At 38.9% G+C, this 22328-nt stretch overlaps 2 protein-coding genes across 6 annotated transcripts; both read left to right on the forward strand.

Annotated features, from left to right (window-relative positions):
* Positions 1 to 6308: 6308 nt before the first annotated feature.
* Positions 6309 to 21196, forward strand: LOC133721745 (long chain acyl-CoA synthetase 1-like). 5 transcript variants are annotated; one of them, XM_062148438.1, is made up of 20 exons: positions 6309 to 6632; positions 8418 to 8521; positions 16521 to 16671; positions 16802 to 16865; positions 17026 to 17115; positions 17222 to 17278; positions 17367 to 17415; positions 17632 to 17708; positions 17815 to 17854; positions 17929 to 18023; positions 18346 to 18513; positions 18674 to 18784; positions 18924 to 19011; positions 19110 to 19176; positions 19250 to 19325; positions 19459 to 19576; positions 19706 to 19951; positions 20079 to 20401; positions 20668 to 20787; positions 20874 to 21196. In XM_062148438.1, the coding sequence occupies exons 3-20, from the start codon at positions 16526 to 16528 to the stop codon at positions 20922 to 20924; spliced, it is 1986 nt and encodes a 661-aa protein (XP_062004422.1). In that variant the 5' UTR covers positions 6309 to 6632; positions 8418 to 8521; positions 16521 to 16525; the 3' UTR covers positions 20925 to 21196. The 5 variants fall into 5 exon arrangements, with proteins under 5 accessions (XP_062004422.1, XP_062004420.1, XP_062004419.1 ...); XM_062148436.1 differs by lacking the exon at positions 8418 to 8521; XM_062148435.1 differs by lacking the exons at positions 6309 to 6632; positions 8418 to 8521 and adding an exon at positions 13539 to 13584.
* LOC133721746 (pentatricopeptide repeat-containing protein At4g16835, mitochondrial-like) lies at positions 8567 to 12625 on the forward strand. Its single transcript, XM_062148440.1, has one exon. The coding sequence runs from the start codon at positions 10794 to 10796 to the stop codon at positions 12351 to 12353; it is 1560 nt and encodes a 519-aa protein (XP_062004424.1). The 5' UTR covers positions 8567 to 10793; the 3' UTR covers positions 12354 to 12625.
* Positions 21197 to 22328: the final 1132 nt, after the last annotated feature.

Raw genomic sequence — 22328 nt, forward strand, 5'->3', positions numbered from 1 at the left:
TGCCTCTTTCTCATTCCTCTCTCTCTCTCTCTCTGCCTGCAACCAGCAACCGACAATCTCCAGAAAATACCAGAAATCAAATGCTCATATGTTCTTCATGTTCAACTAAGCCAAAGAACTTGAGCTGAACAAACCAATCACAGAATACACTACTAATTCAAAAACACCATAACACATTCACCAAAACACAAACCACTCTTCCAAAACTAAAAACCCAATACACATTCACTCACTGTGCACAAAACCATCATCAAAATCAACACACACAAAATCTAACGCATCTCGAGAAACAGAGTGAGCTCTTCATCTCTATCGCTGGCATTGACCACCTTCCCAAAGCTTCTTTCTATTTCAGTCTAATCAATCCAAGCAAGCAATCAACACAGAGGTAGGAGAAGAGGACTCGAGCTCCTTAATAATTCGGTGAGCTAGAATTTCAGAAGGCTGGTAAGCTAATTTCACACTGGAACCGCCTCGATCCTCACCGCTTTGCTTCTGCTCTTCCTCACCACCGTGAACTGATGGGACCCTTGAACTCGTGGTGGCGATGGCAACATATAAATCAAGATCAGAAACCTTGAAAACCAAGACCCACAATCAATCAAGCAAGCAAAACCCTAAGAAATTGAGTATGTGAAATTTGGGATTCACCTTTTGAGAACCGACTGTGAATCAGCGGTTTTCACCGGCGCCTGAGATTTCTTCAACGGAGCAGTGCATGTGCCCCTGGGACGTTATCTTGGTTCACAGAAACCATCGCCGTCTGAGATCTTAGAGAGATAGAAGAGAAAGAGATGGGAGAGAGGGTTGAGGGTTGGGTTTAAAACACTGCGGGTTTGGGTTGGTGACGGGGCTCTTCACCTTCTCATCTTCGATCCATGGTTTCCCGACCCACAAAACCAATGGCAAGAATATATTTTTTTTTATTTAAAAGAAAAATAGACTTTCCAAAGGTGGATCTACGGTCAAGATCACACCACTAATTTTTTTTTTATTAAAAAAAATTTAATTTTCTAAAGTTGAATAGTCAAGTGACAACTTTACCCTTCAAAATATGTGAGGTGGCATGCCAACTAACGGAGTTATTGACGGCTATTGGCTTTGTCATCAAAGACAGCTTTGGATGTCCTGTTATTGCTTGTGCTAAACGAATTGGGAAAGCTAATGTCCCTCTAACAGAAGCGGTTGCTCTCCGGGAAAGCCTCCTAAAAGCTCAAGAGCTTAACTACACCAACCTATTGATTGAAGGGGATTCCCAACTGGTCATTCACTGTGTTATTGGGAAGACCAACACTCCTTGGCATCTACAGTCTATCATCCAGGACATCAAACAACTAGCATCCAACTTCAATTCAGTCGTTTTCACCCACACCTTACGGGAAGCTAATTTTGTGGCAAATGCCCTTGCCTCCATAGGCCATGGATCGGACGAGCTCATTTCTTGGACCAGTCACTTTCCCTCGAGTGTTAATTCAGCTATTAGCTTTGATCTATTTGGCGCAGGATGCTCTAGGGGAGCCTCCCTTTAGCTTGTTTTGTTAGTCTTTTCGTATCAAAAAAAAAAAAAAAAACGGAGTTATTGACGGCGTGTACCAAAAGTGGGTCGGGATTTATAATTCGGGTACCAAAATGTAATTAGTGTAAAGTGAAGAACGTTAATTCACAGTGACCTATAGTTCAGGTACTGTTCAAAAAATTCTCCCTATAATTAATTAGTAATAAAGGCTATTTACCAAATAATAATTCTGTGGTATAATATGTAGTAATTTTATTACATCAATTCAAAGTGGAGCTTTTGTTCTATTTGTAGTAATTACTTCAAAAACTACAACATTTACAAGATTATCAACCATTTTACAATTCCGACAACATTTGTGTTGTGAACATAGTATAATTAATATTAGACAAAAAAATATGTAAGAACTCAGTATTGTAAGGAGGTTCCCCATGATAATCAATGTTCTCCATTTGATAAAAGTTGTTTAACTATGATCATAGTAAGTTAAAACACGTATAATAAGCGTATAAAACTTCAGTATGCGTATAATTGAAAAAAACTTCAGTACGGCGAATTGGAATTGTAGACTCGTTTTTTTTCGCGTATTATTGAGTTCGATCTTTTTAAACACGTTTTATACGTGTATCCGTTTTATATGTAGTAAAAATACTTGGAAGTTAAAAAAAAAGAACTATAGCAATAGTTAGTTAACGATACGGTTGGACGCCCAAACTGAATTGAGCTTCCAAACTGCTCTGGGCACCCAACTAATTTGCGCCACCCCATCCATGTGGGCCTCCAAAGCCACTTGGGCCTCTACATTCTTCCGTCTATATTCTATTATACTCCCTTTTATGATATACACACGTACATAACGTTTTTCAATCATTAGATTGATACGCGTTTTTACATGATCTAACATAAAATATAAATTTCTTAAGGGAGAATTCCACAAATGGTCACTCAACTATGACTCATTCAACACTTTGGTCACTCAATTTTCAAATATATCACTTTGGTCACTCAATTTTCAAATATATCACTTTGGTCACTCAACTATTACTCTGTCAATCACTTTAGTCACCCAAGGTGCATTTTATCTCACTTTAATCACTTCTCCCAATCATTCTAATACAGATTTCTCAATTTTTCACAATTGGTTGGACAAGAAAGTATCATTAATATTGTAGCAAATACTTTTTTTTAATGAAAAAAATTAACGAAGTGACTAAAGTGAATAACAGAGTTAGAGTTGAGTGACCAAAGTGATATATTTAAAAGGTGAGTAACCAAAGTGTCAAATAGGTAAAAGTTGAGTGACCATTTGTGATATTCTCTTATTTCCTAATGCACAAAGAAATATTTAAGGATTAAATTCTGCTTACTACCTTGTACTTTCAAGGGTTTATCAGTTCAGTCCCTGCACTTCTAATTTAATCAGAAAAGTCCTTGCACTCTCCAATTTCATCAAATTGATCCAATCCGTCACTATTCCGTCAATTGTCGCTGTTAAAATGCTGATGGGTAGTTTGGAAATTTTCCCCAAAAATTGACAGAGTGGTGAAGGATTGGATTGATTTGATGAAATTGGAGAGTGCAAGGACTTTTCTGATTAAATTAGAAGTGCAGGGACTGAACTGAAGAACACTTGAAAGTACATGGTAGTAAGCAGAATTTAGTCCAATATTTAAATTATACATGTACCTAAGCGGGAAATACTGATAACTTGCTTTGTAAGTGACATAACAACATCAAAGGTCCAAGGTCAGGGGCTCAGATGTAGGCCTTTCTAATTGCCCACCTACAAACGAGAGAGGCTAAGACTCTAAGTCTCTAACCCTACAAAGGAACTAGTCAAAAGATGTGAAGTACATGTTCTCAAATGCACATATAAACAATATAACATATCAAGATAGAATGTGTTGTTAGTATGGTAAATTTTATTTTTAAAAATGACACATGTCAATATTTAAGTAGGTAACTCGTTAGCCAGTTCAATAGGTTTTCACTACATTAGTTTATTAAAAAAAAAAATAATAATAAGGGTATGACATACATCAAGGTACCCTAGACGACTCCGTCAACAACAAATTAAAAATAAAACCAAAAATAACTAGCCATTCATGAAAAAGAAATCAATCTAAGAAATGGAATGAAGACAATTTCAAATTAACCAACTACCAAGTATCAAAACATAAATCGGAGTTCTTGCAAATAAGAAGAAAATAGGTATTGTTAAAATAGAAATGCAATGCAAATAAATTTTAGGATTAAATACTTGTTACTCCCTGTACTTTTCACCGAAAAACAGTTCAGTCCCTCACCTTTTAAATTAAACAATTTAGTCCTTATTCTCTCTAATTCTCACACAACAGGTCCCAAAATGACCATTATACCCCTCACTTTCTTTTTTTATATTTTTTATTTATTTTTCTCTCTTTTTTATTTTTATTTTTCCTGCTTATCTCTCTCTCTCTCTCTCTCTCTCCAAACCCCCGAACCCAATCACACTGAACACTCTCCTCTCTCTCTCTCTCTCTCTCTCTCTCTCTCCTCTCTCAATTTGATGCTCTCTTCTTCTTCTTCTTCAATCTCATCACCCCCTTTCAAACCTTAACCCTAAAATCTTCTCCTCCCCCAGCAATGGCCTCCTCCCCCGACCACAACCACAACCACACCCTGAACGGCGATTCCAACACCCACGCCTCCAAAAAGCCCAAACTCTCCTTCATCACCCCCTCCGAAATCGCCGCCGAATTCTCCCACCACGACCCCACCGTCGCCCAAATCAACAACGGCAGCTTCGGGTCCTGCCCCGACTCCGTCCTCCAGGCCCAGCGCCGCTGGCAGCTCAAGTACCTCTCCCAGCCCGATCACTTCTACTTCAACCACCTCCAAACCGGCATCCTCGACTCCCGCACCCTCATCAAGGACCTCATCAACGCCGACCACGAAGACGAGTTCTCCATCGTCGACAACGCCACCACCGCCGCCGCCATCGTTCTCCAGCAGGCCGCCTGGGGCTTCTCCGCCATCGTCCTCAGTTGGTTGTTCCGGCGGTTTTGGACTTTGTCAATAGGTTTGAAGGCGGAATTGAGGGGATCAGGAAGAGAAATCATGAGACTGTTGTTGAGATGGGGCAGATGTTGGCGGAGCGATGATCAGAGTGGAGGTCGGAGAGGTTGATGGTGGGGATTGATTCGGCATCGGGTTGGGTCGTGGGTTGGAATTGGTGTGATATTATGGGTGGGTGGATAAAGATCGGGGGATGGAGGAGAGACTTGAGTCGACGAGGCCTTTGACTCCGAGCTTGGAGTCGTCGAATTGTCGATGTGGATGAACTCGAGGTCAGAGACGAATTTGGAGAGAGAGAGAGAGAGAGAGAGAGAGAAGCAGGAAAAATAAAAATAAAAAAGAGAGAAAAATAAAAAAAAATATATAAAAAAAGAAAGTGAGGGGTATAATGGTCATTTTGGGACCTGTTGTGTGAGAATTAGAGAGAATAAGGACTAAATTGTTTAATTTAAAAGGTGAGGGACTGAACTGTTTTTCGGTGAAAAGTACAGGGAGTAACAAGTATTTAATCCTAAATTTTATATGTTTATGATTTGGAGTTGAGCTGTATTTCCAGCAACACTGAATTGAGGAAGGCCTTGCTGTCTAAGTTGAATCGGTCTATATTGGTGATCGAGGATGTTGATTTCTCTGTGGAAATCCAAAACAGAGAGGCAGAGGAGGGTGCTTTTCAGAGTAATAAGTCCAAAAAGATGGTGAGCGTTATTCTTGTGTTAAAGATGTGATCATTTTTCCATGATTTGGTTACTTGTTGTGTTAAATGTGCTTGTGTTATGTTGAAGATGAGATCTTTATTTATTTTTTATGTGCTAAAGATGTGACCTTTACTTTCACAATTTGGCCATTTCTAATTCTGTTTAGCTAAAACGTACTTGATGATTGCCAGTTGACGCTTTCCGAGTTGTTGAACTTCATTGATGGTTTGTGGTCGAGTTGTGGTGATGAAAGGATCATAGTGTTCACAACGAACCATAAGGATCGGCTTGACCTGGCATGCTGCGTCCGGGGCGAATGGACATGCACATTAACATGTCCTATTGCACTACAGGGGGTTTTAACATATTGGCCTCGAACTATCTTGGCATTCATCACAGCAACCGTCACAGGCTTTGTGGTGGAATTGAAGGACTAATTGAGAGTAGTGAGGTCACTCCTGCAGAGGTTGCTGAGGAGCTAATGAGGATCGATAATGCTGATGTTGCTCTTGAAGGACTAGTGAGTTTGCACAAGGGAAAGAATAATGCTGATGATTTTTATTAGCTTATTAAAAATCGTCATGTTGGTGTTCTCGCTTCGATCACTTTCAATCATAGTGGCCTATTTCAAATGTAAAGGATTTTTCTTTAACATTAGAATTTAGTAATAAATGAAACTTAGAAGTAAAAAGATAACCCTTGAATGTGTAATACAAAGCTTTGATGAGTAGTCTGTGTCGAAATGGTGATGCTGGAAAAGTCTTGCTAGTATGGAACATTAGCTTTAGTTAGTTCAATCTTCATTACTGAAAAGTTAGAAGGAAACTTGGTTAATTTCTTTAGTTTGCTAAGGACACCCTAAAAAATGGTCTTGATGGTAAATAGCCCACTGAGGAAGAGTATAAGAGACTCAACATAAAAAGGAGAGACTTTTGCTTTCCAAAAAAAAAAGGAGAGACTTTTGTCCGCAATGTATTCATGCAAATTTCTGCTCAATTTCAGAAAACGCTGCACAATTGGCTGGTTTTAACTCAAACCGCGTTCAGCTCCCTTTTCAAACATGCCCAGTTAACCTGGCTCTTCTCTAAGCAAGTTGTGAGAGAATTACCATGTTGCCTTTCTGAAACGAACCAGCATTGGCTAGATTGGTCACATAGACAAGGATGGTTTAGTAAATCGACTAAATTCCATTCTGAGCCTCTGGATTATAAACCTGCCTTTCTCTTCCATTTGAAGTAAACTTGCAGCTTTCCTCAGAAATGCTAAAGATTTACAGGATGCTGTTGTGAATGTCTGTGTGATCGATCATACTCTCATCTGCATCAAAAGTTGGCGACTAAACAACCATACAAAACCCAATTCATGTAAGTTCTACTTGCCCCAAACTCAATTCTACAAATTTGATTCTATTGGAATTTGTCAATCAATGAAATTGGGTGCATTCCTATGTGTTCTGTGGTACCTTATATGTTTATTCAACACCAAAGAATCTTCTTAATACTTCCAATTTTGGAAAATATGCTTTTTAAAAGGATCAAGGGGCCAGGGGATTTGGAACCATTCATGTTGGAGTAGGAGCTTAATTTAGTGCACCATTGATACTGATATAGGGTGACTATAGAAGTATAGAGTTGGCTATGATGCATATATTCAACTAGATTGATTCTAGGAAATTAGGAATTAATATTTGCTTAGCTTAGTTTCTGGGTAATTGGCTAAATATTGTACTGACTGTTTGTCTTGAGTTCCTTATAAGCCCTCATGTGTACTGAAATCTTAGTAAAGGTACCTAAGGGTGTCTTTGGTATGACTATGCTTTTAGCATTTTTGAGAATAAGTGACTAAAAAGCAAAGAAGCTAAGTATTTGGTAAATGACTTTTTATCAAGGTTCTAAAAATCGGGTTAGGCGGCTGCCTAGGCGCTAGGCGCCTCCACCCAGTTCCGATTTTAGCCTAGTCGAGTAAGCTAGGCGCTGGGGAGAAAATCGGCCGCTGGGCGGAGCTAGGCGGGAGCGATTAGGCGTTTCACCTTTTTTTTTTTTTTTTTTTTCTAGACTTAAAACCAATTTACCCAAAGTCCCAAATCGAAGATAGGGTTCTGGACCAAAACTAAGTCGTCGTTTTGAACCAAAACCGGAGGCCACACTCTTTCTCTTTCTCTCAGTCTCTCCCTCTCTCTGCGGTCCAAAACTGGAGGAAGACGAAAGCATCAGAGAAATGAGGCTTTTGATACATACCCAGATGCAGATGATGATTCTTACCTGAGGGTGGATCACAGATTTGCAGCGGTGATCAGAAGAGAACCGACCGGAGGCATTAGGCGGAGGTAAGGTGAGGTCGGGACTGCATGAGGTGGTTGAAGTTTTTCTCATTTTGTTTCGATTGAGAAGCTTTATCTACTTTAGAAAAGAGGAGGAGGAAGATTAGAGGATGCTGGGCTCTGGATATACTTATTCAATTAGGGCGTGTTTGTTATGAGGGACTGGACGGGATTGGACGGGACTGGGTATCATAACACAAGGTAGCCCGTGTTTGGCAACAACCGGGACTGTGTTAAATGAGACTCTGCAGTCCCCAAAACACAGCCCACACCGTCTACGATAGTGACGCCAAAACGCACGGGATTGTGGAAGCTGGAGTTGTAGACGCTGAAATCCATTCTCGCTGGATCTGCTTCGCCTCAACCTCATCATTCTCTCTCTCTCTCATTCCATTCTTTTGCTCTTCGGGAGTTCGGGTTCAATTTCATGCTCTCTCTCTCTTTGCACTGATTATTTTTCACTCTCCCCTTCAACCCTCTACCTTCTTCTTTCTCTATCTCTTGTATTATAGATGATTTGTTTATGGGTTGTAACTAGTTTAAGGATTTGGCGTCTGGGTAGCTTGATCTGCTGAGAATTTTGATCAATTTGGTGCTTGACCTGGTAAGATTTGTGATCAATTTCACGTTTGTGCTATTCTGTTCTTCTGGGTTTTTTTTTTTTTTTTTTTTCTGGGTTTAAGAACTGGTTTTTGTTAAATGTTGAGATTTGTCTCTGTTTTTTGCTCTTGCTTCGTTCTTGTCCCTCTTCATCTCCTCTTCTCTTCAATTCTCACGGAGAAGCTCAGCCTAAAAAAATGGCTTATTCCTCTGTTCGTTGCTCTTCCAGAAACCCAGCCTACATTCCCAAGCTCGAGCCTTTCAGCCGCTCCAAGTTCGATCGCGCCATTAAAGGACCTACCCTGATCGAAAAGTGCGAGAACGAGCTATCTGGTAAGTTGGGTTTTGAATGCACGATCTAAGCTATTGTTTGTTTACTAAGGTTTCGTTGGCTATCACTACTCAAGGCTTGATTAATCATTAATTGAGTTGGTTCTCCTTTGTTAGTTTTCAACTCCACCAATCAAGGCTTATTCTGGTGTTCTTCTTGCTTCTGTGTTTTGTTCTTTCTTATTGTCAGTTGGAGCACCAAACATGGATCAGGACTCTTATAGAAATAAGCCACGTTATAAGAGTCCGGGACTGTTATAAAAATTAAGGTGAAGGATGATAGTCCTGTGAAACAAACATCACCTTAATGTCATAATTAGGATCAGCACAGGAACCAGAGGATAAGCATTAGAACCAGAAAGTAGAAAGTAGAAACAGATAAAGAAAGAGTCTCGGGTCTAGACTAATAAAAAAAACAACTATACAAATGCCATCGGGAAAAAAAAAACTATACAAATAAAAAAAAAGGAAAAAGGACTCTAGCTAGACTTTATAAAAATTTATATCTTTCATGTCTCATGTGAAAATAGAATTTCTTGTTATAAAAATTATAATATTTTTTACATTTTTATTTATATATGTTATAAAATAAATTTAAAAAATAAAAACCGCCTAGGCCCTTAGGCGCTAGGCTTCGGACCACCGCCCGACTAGCGCCTAGCATTTTTTAGAACCTTGCTTTTTATAAGTGTTGTGAGTGCTAAAGCAGTAACAAAGTGTTTGGTAAACTAAAAGTGTTGTGAGTTTGTAGAATGACCGATTTGGACATAAAAGAATTTTTTGCCTTAATTGTTTGGTAATATAATGTAGTTCAAGTTTCTTTAATTCAAAATGTGGTGCAATTTTAGGCCTGGGCACAGTCCCAGCTCGGCACCTAATTTGCAAGGCCCGGGACCGAGTCTGAATTTTTCGAGTCGGGCTCAAATTTCGTTTTTAAGTTTCAGGGACCAGAAAGGCCCGAACCGAAAAAAACGGGGCCGGTCCTCGGGTTTTTTTCAGGCCCAAAAGGCTAAAAAAAAAAACAACAGATCTTGCTCCAAACTTCCAAAGCCACCTAACCACCACCATTGAGAGAGAGAGAGAGAGAGATTGAGATGTTTTGGGGTTGAGTAACAAAGAAAAACTAGAAAGAGAGAGATTTTGGGTTGAGTAACGACAGAAGAAGAATTAGGAATTTCTCTACAATTGATCTAATGGGGAAGGACCAAAGGAGGACTAGGGAGAGAAGGGAAAAGAAAAGAAAAAAGACAATGGAGGCGTTTGGGGAAAAGAAGATAAGGAGAAGAAAAAAACAAAAAAGAAAGAAGGGGGGAACTGGGGAGGAACAGAAAGAAAGAAGAAAGAGAAAAAGAGAGAGTCCAGAAAGAGGAGGGGTGGGACCGGGGGAGAATTAGAGTAGAAGAATCTCGAGGAGAAGAACGTGGGGAGAGAAGGAGGAAAAGAAAAAGGGGTAGGAACTAGGAAGACTTATATTTTATTAAAAATATTTATTAATTAATAGTCGGGCCCAACGGGCTTTATTATATTTCAAAATATTGGACCAGATCCGGATCGGATTTGAGCCTGTTCGGACCAGACCGGAGAATATTAACAAATTTTTTTTGCAAACCCGGACCAAATCGGGCAGTCCGGGCCGGTTTTTCGGGCTTACGGACTTTTTCGCCCACTCCTATGCAATTTCATTAATCAAGACGGCAGCGGCACCAGCCTCATTTCAAAAAAAAAAAAATGCGGTGTGATTTAATCTTGGACAGCCGAATTCTAATTTATTAGTTCATTTTACCTAATGCATAGTAATAATCAATTGGAAATCAAATTGCATGCAAACCATCCAATGATCAATATTTGTACCAAAAGCATTGTGATACATCAATTCATCAAATATTGAATTTAAGGAACATTATTATGGCATTCATACATTTCAAGTTTCCTAGCTAAGTTTTACATGATGAAAGATAATATAACTTGCTGCATTGCTTGGTATTCCGCTTGATCTCTGAATTAATACCAACTGCAGCAACTCCTATTGGTATTCCAGTTCCAAGAACTCCAATTGATTTTCCTAACAACACAGATTTGAACAGCAAAAGGCACAAGCACTACTTTCATTGCTAGTTCATGAACAAACCCTGAAACCCAATTAGCTAATTACAGAAAATCAAACTAGCAGCTAGCTCATGAACAAACCCAATTGGTCCTGACCCAAAAAACTAGCAGCGAGATTTTCGAGGACGGCGGAGAGATAGACCGGAGCGCCGCCGCCGACTAGCTCGCCATGCGGAGGTTAGAGGGAAGCATACTCCTAACGACTTGCCGCCAGTTCTGTAAGCTCTCACCGCCCAGTTTGAATGCAATTCCATTTTCTGATCGAAATCCCACTCCCCAAAACAACATTGTGTCATGGAACAAAATGATTGCCGGGTACGTCAGAAATGGCCAAATGCGAGTTGCCCACAACCTGTTCGATGAAATGCCTGTCAAAGACGAAGTTTCCTGGAACACCATCTTATCGGGCCTGCACAACACGGAAGACCCAGATGGAGTTAATCGATGTTTCTTGCAAATGAGAAGAGATGGGTTTAGACCAAATGAGTATACCATCTCCATAGTATTGAGAGCCTTTTTGGGGACTGTGCTTAATGTTTTGGTCCCGCAGATTCATGCCTTGGCAATACTCTCGGCGCTCAACTCAACTGTGTTTGTTGGGTCGGCACTTATGAAAGGGTATGCAAATATAGGGGATGGAGTAGCTATGGCTAGAGTATTCGATGAGATTTCGGCCAAGGATGTGTCATCTTGGAATGCATTGATTTCGGGTTACATGGAATTGGGGTGCATGCATGACGCTCAAAGAGTTTTTGATGGGATGCCGGAGAGGAATATAGTTTCTTGGACTAGTTTAGTAAATGGGTATATCAGAAATAGGAGGGTTAACAAGGCTCGCTCCGTTTTCAATAAAATGAGTGCAAAAAATGTGGTCTCATGGACTGTTATGATCAGTGGTTATGTGAAGAATCAGAAATTTGTAGATGCTTTGGAACTTTTCCTCTTGATGTTGAAGTCAGGGACTCTGCCCAATCAGTTCACATTTTCAAGTGTGCTGGATGCAAGCGCTGGTTGTTCTTCACTTATCTTCGGTCAGCAAGTACACTCACACATCTTAAAGTCTGGTATACCGGAGGATGTAACCTTGTCAACCTCGCTTGTTGATATGTATGCAAAATGCGGTGATATTGCTGCAGCGTTTTGTATTTTTGGATCCATGCCAAAGAAAAACTTGATATCCTGGAATTCAGTTATAGGAGGTTATGCAAGGCATGGATTTGCTACAAGAGCATTGGAGGAATTTGAGAGAATGACTAACTGTGGTGTTAGGCCTGATGCAGTTACATTCACAAACGCGTTATCCGCTTGTGCACATGGTGGGATGATTGAAGAAGGAAAAAGCCTCTTTAACACCATGAAGTCAAAGTTCGGAATGGAACCACAGGTAGAGCATTATGCTTGCATGGTGGACCTCTATGGGAAAGCAGGTGAGCTAGAGGAAGCGGAGAAGTTGATACATGGGATGCCATTTCAGCCGGATGTTGTTATTTGGTGTGCGTTACTTGGTGCTTGTGGTTTGCATTCAAGTTTGGAACTTGGTGAGTTTGCGGCAGAGGAACTTGATAAACTAGAAAGTGACCATGCTGCAATATATTCAACGCTTTCAAGGATTCATGGGGAAAGAGGAGTTTGGAATAGTGTGCTCGAGTTAAGGAAGACAATGAAAGAGAAAGGCGTTCAAAAGCAGAATGCAGGTAGCTGGGTTGAGTCTGCACGAGTAATTAGATAAACCACTAGTATCTTCCTCGTTGCTGATCTTAATCTACTCCAAACCAACTGGCTACAGTACTCAAAAAAACGCATGCCTGCTTCCAACACAGACTCACTCGTCTAGATGAGCAAATTTATTTGTTTGTAAGTGGCTATCTCCACCTGGGGAGCAGCCAAAGGAGTCACAATTGGAGTCAAAATCTCCCGAGTCAGGTCCCAACACCGTACTCTTATTGGTCTCCCAATGGAGAGACTCTTCGGGTCCAATCTCAGGTTCTGGTTAATCAACAGGTGAGACATTTTATCGAGTTGCATTGACCCTATGATCATGACAAACTTGACTACTAGAGTGAATTATTGGTTTTTCCAGTTTGCCAGTCCCGATCAAGTTCTCATAATTGCTAGTCCCTCGTTCAACAGTGAGAGAAGTTGGTGGGGCTTGACCGCTTGAGTTATCTCGAAATTAAGGGGAATTTGATTCTACACCCAAATTCACACACCCCTTTTAGAATAAACTCATCCATAATAGTGTTTTAGTATACACCCAAACCAATTAATTAGGTTTATTTAAAATAAAAAAACCTATTAAATAGGATAAATATTAAAACCCAATGTTGTTAAGAATTACTAAAGCTGCCACTATCAAATTCCCCATTCACCATTAATATCAAAATCCAGTCTTGCTGCCGATGTAATTACTCAACCCTTGATTCCAACAATTGAAAACTCTCCTCTGGGATGGAGGTTATGTAATCTCCACATTCAAAAGCCTAATCTCTACATTCAAAGCCAGTATCAATATCTCCACAATCATGCGATTATGTTTTTGATTTCAAATTGTGATTGTGATATAAATGGATCACACAATCAGAGGTTGGTGGGTTGCCTTTGTTCAACTGCATATCCCTTTCATCCGATTGGCACGGTTGATGAGCATTGTATTTGCTACCTATTCAATAGGTGTGTGTCCTCCTGATGAAGAGGTATTTGTTTTGTGATTTTTCAGGGTTTATGCTATTGAATAGGTATAATAGACTCTACAAGTTCTTGATGGCTAAAGAATACTCCCACCTAGAGTTTAGGTGCGAACTTCTCCACAATCATGCGATTATGTTTTTGATTTCAAATTGTGATTGTGATATAAATGGATCGCACAATCAGAGGTTGGTGGGTTGCCTTTGTTCAACTGCATATCCCTTTAATCCGATTGGCACGGTTGATGAGCATTGTGTTTGCTACCTATTCAATAGGTGTGTGTCTTCCTGACGAAGAGGTATTTGTTTTGTGATTTTTCAGGGTTTATGCTATTGAATAGGTATGTTATTGTTACTCCCACCTAGAGTTTTTAGGTGCTATCTAATAATAGGAATATCTACACAAACATATCTACTAAAAATTAGCAAATATATAGATCAAATCTGAAAGTATAATTAAGGCAATTAATCTTTTTAAATAAGGAATATCTACACAAACATATCTCCTAAAATATGGCATCAGTTATATACTATAATTAAGGCGATTAATCACGTTGAGATATCTAATAATAGGAATATCTACACAAACATATCTACTAAAAAATGGCAAATATATATATCAAATCAGAAAGGAAGAGATATACAATAATTAAGGCAATTAATCATTTTTAAATAAGGGAAAATAAATTGATTGTATTAAGGGAAATTTTTAAGAACAGTACATGAACTTAAGGCCACTCCGAATTAAGGTGCCCAACGTTTATATAACCCAAAATAAGTACATGAACTTTTAATCCCGACCCAGTTTTCATACATGCCGTCACTAACACCGTTAACACCTATGCCTTATTAATATGCCACGTGGCATAGATGTTAACGGTGTTAGTGACGGCATGTATGAAAACTGGGTCGGGATTAAAAGTTCATGTACTTATTTTGGGTTATATAAACGTTGGACACCTTAATTCGGAGTGGCCTTAAGTTCATGTACTGTTCTTAAAATTCTCTCTTGTATTAAATTCTAATTTGTGTTTATAACTGATGCCATATTTAAATTCAAAAAAAAAAAAACAACTATATTTGAGGAATATTTTCCTTATTCAATCAGAAGGGTAAAATAGTCAAACTAAAAAAACGTGAAAAAACTTAATTATAGACTTAAAACCTATAAGGAATGTTTAATTATGTGAATGGGTGTAGATTAAAAGAAAATGTAGGAACAGGGCCGGTCCTTAGGTTCTTGATGCCCAGGGCGAAACTTTTTTTGGTGCCTAGGGCCGGTCTTGAGATTTTTTTTTTTTGTTGATGATTCTGAGATTAATTCGACTTCGAAAAATTATAAATTAATGACAAGTTTTTAGAATAATCAACGAAACCACAAAAAACAAGCAACAAAATTTATAATATCCAAAATTTCAAAAATAAAGAACACCAAATATCTATTTTGATCTATACCTCAACCTGCATCATGGAATGTCAAAAAATATGTCTACTCACCGAAGAAGAACAGAAAAATAGAGAGGAGAAAGATTATTGGGAGATGAAAAGAAGATAGGGGAAATATTGAAAATGACAAATGATGCAAGTGAATCGAGGGATTTACTAACCATAAAAACCCCAAATTTAAAGAGAAATTTGTTTGATTTCAAAGTTTTGAAGAGAGTGAAATACTCTGCTATAATGTTGCATGACTTTTTACAGTTCTCGATGACTCGAAGAGTTGAAGAAGAAGAAAACACGTAGCTAGTATCGTCTAGGCTTCTTAAATAAAAGAATTTTTTTGTTTTTTTTTTCAAGTTTCCTAGCATATATTGCTATTTATATATAAATATATCAATATATATATATATATATACACACACACACAGGCGGGTTCTGAAGCGGACGTCCGCACTTTGCTAAAGTGCGGACGGCGACGCAGCGACGGTGTTCCAGGCGGCGACGGCGGCTCGGGGCTTGGCGGACGGAGGCCGGAGGCTTGGCGGACGGAGGCCGGAGGCTTGGCGGACAGTTCTGGGCAGCGTTCGAGGTTGAAGGAGGTCGGAGTTGCAGGTTTCTGGGCAGCAAGCTCACCTGCAACTGCAGGTTTCTGGGCAAGGCTGCAACCACGTCGCCGGCGACTCCACCCACTGCAGACCCGTCCGTCCGACCCCTGGCATCCGTTCGGCAAGCTCCGCCGCTCCGTCACGCCCCGAGCCGAGCTGCTGCATCGACGTCCGCACTTTAGCAACAGTGCGGACGTCCTCTTTGGAACCGCTCCGTATATATATATATATATAACCTTGTATTCAAAAAATTTGTCCCCTACCTTTCCTTGGGCCTTGGGCTGTCGCCAGGCCGGGCCTGTGTAGGAATGAGTTTTTCTTAATAGGAGCTTCATTTTTTGGGTTTTTTTCTTTCTAATTTTCTCCAAAATTAATGTCGACACTCTTATGCAGCTAACCATCTTGAAATGAAGGTCCACAGAATTAGGTATATATCCATAAAAGAGCTTCTTCTATAGGGTAAATGCCATCCATCATATTAGAAATAGGCAGTACCATTTACCAATGAACCAGAACTAATGTGTAAATGTTAGTTGTAACGCATTGATCACCGACCAGATTTCTACCACAATGAAGGTTCACCAACCACACATTAGAGCATGTAGTGATACGTGTTCAGTTTGATCAAAAACTCAACAGCAACACAACAAAAGACAAGATAGTACTTGGTTTGCAACTGAGACAGCATCTGAGTAGGGTGGGTAAGGTGACGGCGCTGATAGGAGTAACAATAAATAGACCCATTTTTTCAACCAACTAATTGTTAAGTAATAACACATGCATGCTTTCTTTCTCATAATAAATACTTCAGATTCCGTCCTGGACTCTGGAGCTGCACCAATATTTGATTCTCATCTCATCCCTGTGTAAGCTCTCTATCTCTCGCTCCATCTTTCATACATATAAAATAGAAAGAGTAGTCCAAGTGGGTAAGTATGTATATGCCTACAAATATATGTATACTAAGTGCTTCATTCGATATAGAGATTTTCAAATACTATATATCTGGAGTTCATCTACACTGGGTTTCAGAAGTTTGTTGTATATTAAGTCATTCTTCTAATATGGTTGCTTGTTTGTATGTCAACCGCCTTCTTTTGTGTTTGGTTTACTTTTCAAATAATATCTGATATCTCTTCTTGTATGTATATGTTTGAACACAACAAGAGAGAATGAAGATTTTCTCTGCTCAAGTTGAGGAAGGAAGGGAAGGCCAGAATGGCAAACCTTCCGTTGGTCCGGTATACCGGAATTTACTGTCCAAAAACAATTTTCCTCCACCTCATCCCGATATAAGTACAGGCTGGGATCTCATTAGGTAATTCAAATCCTAAGACTTTATTTGTGTTAATAGTAGCAGTTTATATATCACATTTGAAAGCACAGGCTATTGTGCTTATATCAAATCGTATTTCTTTGATAGTAAAAAGAATCTTCATGTACTGCAGTCAATCTGCTCAGAAGTATCCTGGAAATCGAATGCTTGGATGGCGTAAAATAGTTGATGGAAAGGTAAATTATTATGAACTTAAAATATGCAGTGCTAGTTCATCATCATGTCCATGTCCAGTACATTTGGCAATTGAATGCAGTGCTAGTTCATCATCATGTCCATGTCCAGTACATTTGGCAATTGATTTCTGACTTGATTGTTTGTCATCATGCTGTTTAGATTGGACCTTATGTTTGGAAAACATACAAGGAGGTTTATGACGAACTTCTTCTTGTTGGTTCTGCATTACGAGCATCTGGTGTGGAACCAGTAAGTACTCGTACATGAATTTTGAGTTCTACAAATTATATAGTTGTGGATTTTTGGCAACTGAAACTAGCTCCTGTCTTTATTTTGGTTCATAATCTTATAATAGGGTTCCCGGATTGGGATCTATGGTTCAAATTGCCCCCAGTGGATTATGGCAATGGCGGTTAGTTTGGACATTCTTTTCATTTTCATTTTTCATTTGTTTTATATGATCAACCATCTGATGAATAACTTCTTTAAATTTCATGTAGGCTTGTTGTGCTCATAGTTTGATCTGTGTGCCTCTCTATGATACCCTAGGTAAAGACTATTCTTTGCAGAAAACTTCCTGATCACCTTTGGGATAATTTTAGATTCTAGTTTAGATAACTTTGGAGTGTGCAATGTATCCTCTCTATAAGTGTTTATTTTGTTTTTTGTTTTTTGTTTTTTATTTCTGTTGGTAATGGTAACTTTTGTGGTTTTTCATGTCAAGCAATTTACTTGCACCTCTCTTAAAGGTTTCTGTTGATGCAGGGCCAGGAGCTGTAAATTTTATCATAGATCATGCAGAGGTTGATGTTGTTTTTGTCCAAGATAAGAAAGTGAAAGAAGTGAGAAACTAGCATTATAAATGAAAATCATATTCTGCACATTGATTATTTTCACTAGCAATGAGCATATGCAATTCTGATTTAATAAAACTACTTTTCTTGTCAGCTACTGAAGCCTGAATGTACATCCATTCAAAGATTAAAAGGTTTGAATGTTTGGACTCTGTATGCTACCTGATGCTCCCAGAAGGCTTTGTACTGAGCTTGGTTGTTGTTGCAGTTATGGTTTGCTTCACTTCGTTGACAGATGAAGAGAAGGATAAGGCAGCGCACATTGGGATAAAACCATACTCATGGAATGAGTTCACAGAGATGGTTAGTGTCTCTATTTCAAGGAGAAGAACCTGCATTGCAAGTTTATTTAAGTTTTCCTTGTGCTGTTACCAGGCATGAATAATGTGTTTCCTTCGAAATTGTCTATGTAAATGGAAGCATACAACTATCTCACTCCCTTTAAGATGCGGAGTGTGATATTAAAGGTTTTTCATGTGAATTATAGTACAAGCCATGTTTTGCACATTAATCTGCTTGTAAATGCATTTTGTTCTTGAACCTTTACCTGGAATCCCAAATTTTGTTTTCCTTTCTTCAGTTCTTGATTTTTGTTTCCTGTTCTGAGTAAAGCTTTTGTTTTCAGGGAATTCAAAACCCATCAAAGATCTTTCCACCTCTGCCTGAGAATATCAGCACAATTATGTACACAAGTGGTACCAGTGGAGCTCCTAAAGGTGTTGTGATAACACATGAAAACATGGCATATGGTGTCAGAGGCATTGACCTCTTTTTGGAACAATTTGAAGACAAGGTAAATGTGAAGTATGATAATTCAGTAGTTCTCTGATAAATTGCTTTCCAGACCAAACATGTGTCTTTTGCTTTCCTTATTTTCATATTACTATCAATGATAGCCTAAAAAGTTTTCATTCTGTTGACATATGCAACCATTTATGACTTTGAGTACGTAGATGACAGTGGATGACGTGTATCTATCTTTCCTTCCTCTGGCTCATATCCTGGACTGCGTAATTGAGTTGTATTTTTTCCGCAATGGTGCTTCTGTTGGCTACTATCATGGGGTATGCAACAACAACTTTTTACATCTTGTTGTTTCTTGATAAGCTTCCCCTGAAATCTGAATTTAGGGGAAGTTTCTGAAGGATCTTTAGGTACCTTTCAACATCCTGCTAGTAATTGCATTGAATCTCTTATTTGAAGGATCTTAATGCATTAGGGGATGATATAATGGAGTTGAAGCCAACACTTCTTGCTGGGGTACCTCGAGTCTTCGAGAAAATACATGAAGGCGTGAAACATTTTTGCTAGTCATCTGTATACAAAAACTTTTAGTCTTGTTGGTTTGTTATGGACCTGTCGATCTCAACTCATTTGCGCATGTTTCAGGTATAAAGAAAGCAGTCCAACAGCTCAATCCAAGGAGGCAGAAGATTTTTGACATTCTCTACAGATAGTGAGTCGGTCGTTTTTTCCATAATTATTCAATTTATATATGTAGTCCCTCACATCTCTTTTGTTACATACAGCAAACTTGCTTGGATGAACATGGGGTTTAAAAACAAAAACGCCTCACCACTTGCTGATCTGTTAGCCTTCAGAAAGGTTGCATCTTCTCCTCAACACAAAAGGACCATAATACAAACTTTCTATTACAGTATTGCATAATTTATCATGTGACCTTGTTGGCTTCGCCATAAAACAAGACTTACCATTTAATTTTCAATTTTTTCCAAAGATAAAGAATAGGCTGGGTGGTAGAATTCGTCTTATAATATCAGGAGGTGCACCCTTAAGCTCTGAGATTGAAGAATTCTTGCGAGTTACTTGCTGTTGTTTCGTACTCCAAGGCTATGGTAAACAAATGTTCACTGTTAGTTTATGTCTCCATGCTGAAAGCTATTTAGTTTATATGTACACCTTTTATATGTATACAACTGATAATTGACCCAATCACATGCATTACTCTTGGTTGTTTATTTCAGGGTTGACAGAAACTGTTGGCCCAACTACTCTCGGGTTTCCTGATGAAATGTGCATGATTGGTGCTGTTGGTACCGTATCTGTTTTCAACGAGCTGCGCCTCGAAGAGGTTCCAGAAATGGGCTACAATCCACTTGGGGATCCCCCTTGTGGTGAGATATGCTTGAGAGGAAAGACTGTTTTTTCTGGCTATCACAAAAGTCCTGAATTGACCAGAGAAGCAATTAAAGATGGATGGTTCCATACAGGTTCATTATATCATGATTAAAAATGATTTATAATACATGCAAATGTTCTGTTGCCAGATGTTAAACAGACTTTTGAGTCTATCGTTATGTTGGTTTTCCCCTAATGGCATACTGCTTAATTTTTCAGGTGACATAGGGCAAATACTTCCAAATGGAACCATCAAGATCATTGATAGGAAAAAGAATCTGATTAAACTCTCGCAAGGAGAGTACGTTGCACTTGAGTACTTGGAAAATGTATATGGCATTTCTTCTGTTATTGACGATATCTGGGTATATGGTAATAGCTTCAAGTCGAAGCTTGTTGCCGTGGTGGTACCAGAAGAAGAAAGCACCAAGAAGTGGGCTTATTTAAATGGTCACATTGGTTCATTTTCTGATCTTTGTTTTCTTGATCAGCTCAAGAGCCATATCCTGGAAGAACTCAAGTTAACAGCTGAGAAGAACAAGGTAACTCGATCTCTGATTATTGTTCAGCTAACCTCAGTGAGATCTGGAACCAGTATTGTACCGAAAGAAATTCTTAAAGCTCTTGAGCACAACTCAATGCATTTGTGTATGAGTTCGGTACAATTCTAGTCTGCTGCCTTCACCGTGGACTAAGTAGGGGCATGCAGTTCCTTCTTGTTCTTTTAGTTTCTCAACTTCTTTTTGTTTTACTTATTTTCCATGGGACAGGATGATTTCATACTTTCCTCTTATTTGTTTTCAACCAGCTGAGAGGTTTCGAGTATATAAAAGAAATCATTGTTGAGCCTCGCCCCTTCGACATGGAAAGAGACATGGTGACTGCAACTTTGAAAAAGAAAAGAAATCAATTGCTCAAGTTTTACCAGGTAAATTAGCATGTTCTGAATTCTGATCAAGGAATTACTGCTAATTAATCAACTATGATAGCAACTAACAACTCCACACTTTACAGGCTAGACTTGATGAGCTCTACCAAAATCTGGACGCTGGACGAAAATATTAGTTATATCAAAGTAAGACACTGAGGGAAATAAGGCAATGCATATTAGTAATGAGATACTGCATCATATATGTATGTCAAACTGCTTGTAATGTTGCAATGTATTACTTGGCTAAATTCACTGTTACTCTTGTAATGAGTGTGCTGTTTGGGATGAGGAGGCTTTTGCCTCCGCTTGAGTCTTGCCCCGTTGCTGTTCTGATCTTGATGTATCCCTTTCAATTCAATAAGACACTTTTTGTGCCCCCTTTTAATTCAAGAAGTATCTTCTCTGATGTGGTGACATGATCTGTTTCTTCAAACTGTTACATTCACCACTTGCTAGATAGGAGACATACTGTTTTTCAGCCAAAGATTTTTAAAACTCAGTTATGAACACACCAACTTGCCGCCAGTTTTGTTCACTTTCAGTGGGCAGTTTGATTCTCAGAACATTGTGTCGTGGAACAAAATGATTGCCGGGAACTTGAGAAATGACCAAATACGAGTTACCCAGAACCTGTTCCCTGAAATGCATGTCAGAGGCGTCGGTTTTTTTGGAACACAATGTTAGCAGGGTTGCAGAAGACCAATGAGTAGTATATCATCTCCAATTCTCCATAGTAGTGAGAGCCTTTTGGGACAGTGTTTAATGTTTTGGTCTCGCGGATTCATGTCTTTGTAATACTGTTCGTGCTCAACTAACGCGTGTTCGATGGGAAGGTAGGGGATCAGAGTAGCTATAGCCAAGCCAAGGATGTGTTGTCTTCTGGTCTAGGAATGCATTTACATCAAGTTACATTGAATTTTGGGGTGAAAGCGTGAGGCTCAAAGAGCTTTTGATGGGATGCTGGAGAGTAGTACGATTTCTTGGACTAGTTAACAAAGCTCGCTCCGTTTTCAATAACTTGGTGGGAAAGATTAAATATGTGGTCTCTGATGCACTAATATGATCAGTGATATGAGTTCTCAGATATTTCTGATGCTGTGGAACTTATGCTGATGAAACAGAAATACGAACGAGCTAAGGTTTCAGAATTTCAACTTGCTTTTGAGAAAATAAAAGAGGCAGGGCTGAGTCCTCCACTGCTCTTAATCTATATGGGTTGTTAGGGTTGCACTTAGAGCTGTCACTCGGTCGGTTCGAATCAGTTATAGGTATTACTAAATTTAAAACCAAAGCTTTCGGTTTTAAAATTGAGCTACCAATTACTAATCCAAATTTTCGGTTTTTAATCATATCTACCAAATTCGATAATTCGATTTTCGATATTACCAACTGTAAAACAATTAATCCTTTGTAATAAAAATTAGAATGAACAATACTAGGTTTTTCAAATTTATAGTTGTAAACTTTGTATTCATCTACTTATTATAGCTTTCTTTTGTACATATGACATCAAGTTTTAGCCATTATTTAACAATCTT

This window comes from Rosa rugosa, chromosome 7 (assembly GCF_958449725.1).
Source record: "Rosa rugosa chromosome 7, drRosRugo1.1, whole genome shotgun sequence".
NCBI lineage: Eukaryota > Viridiplantae > Streptophyta > Magnoliopsida > Rosales > Rosaceae > Rosa > Rosa rugosa.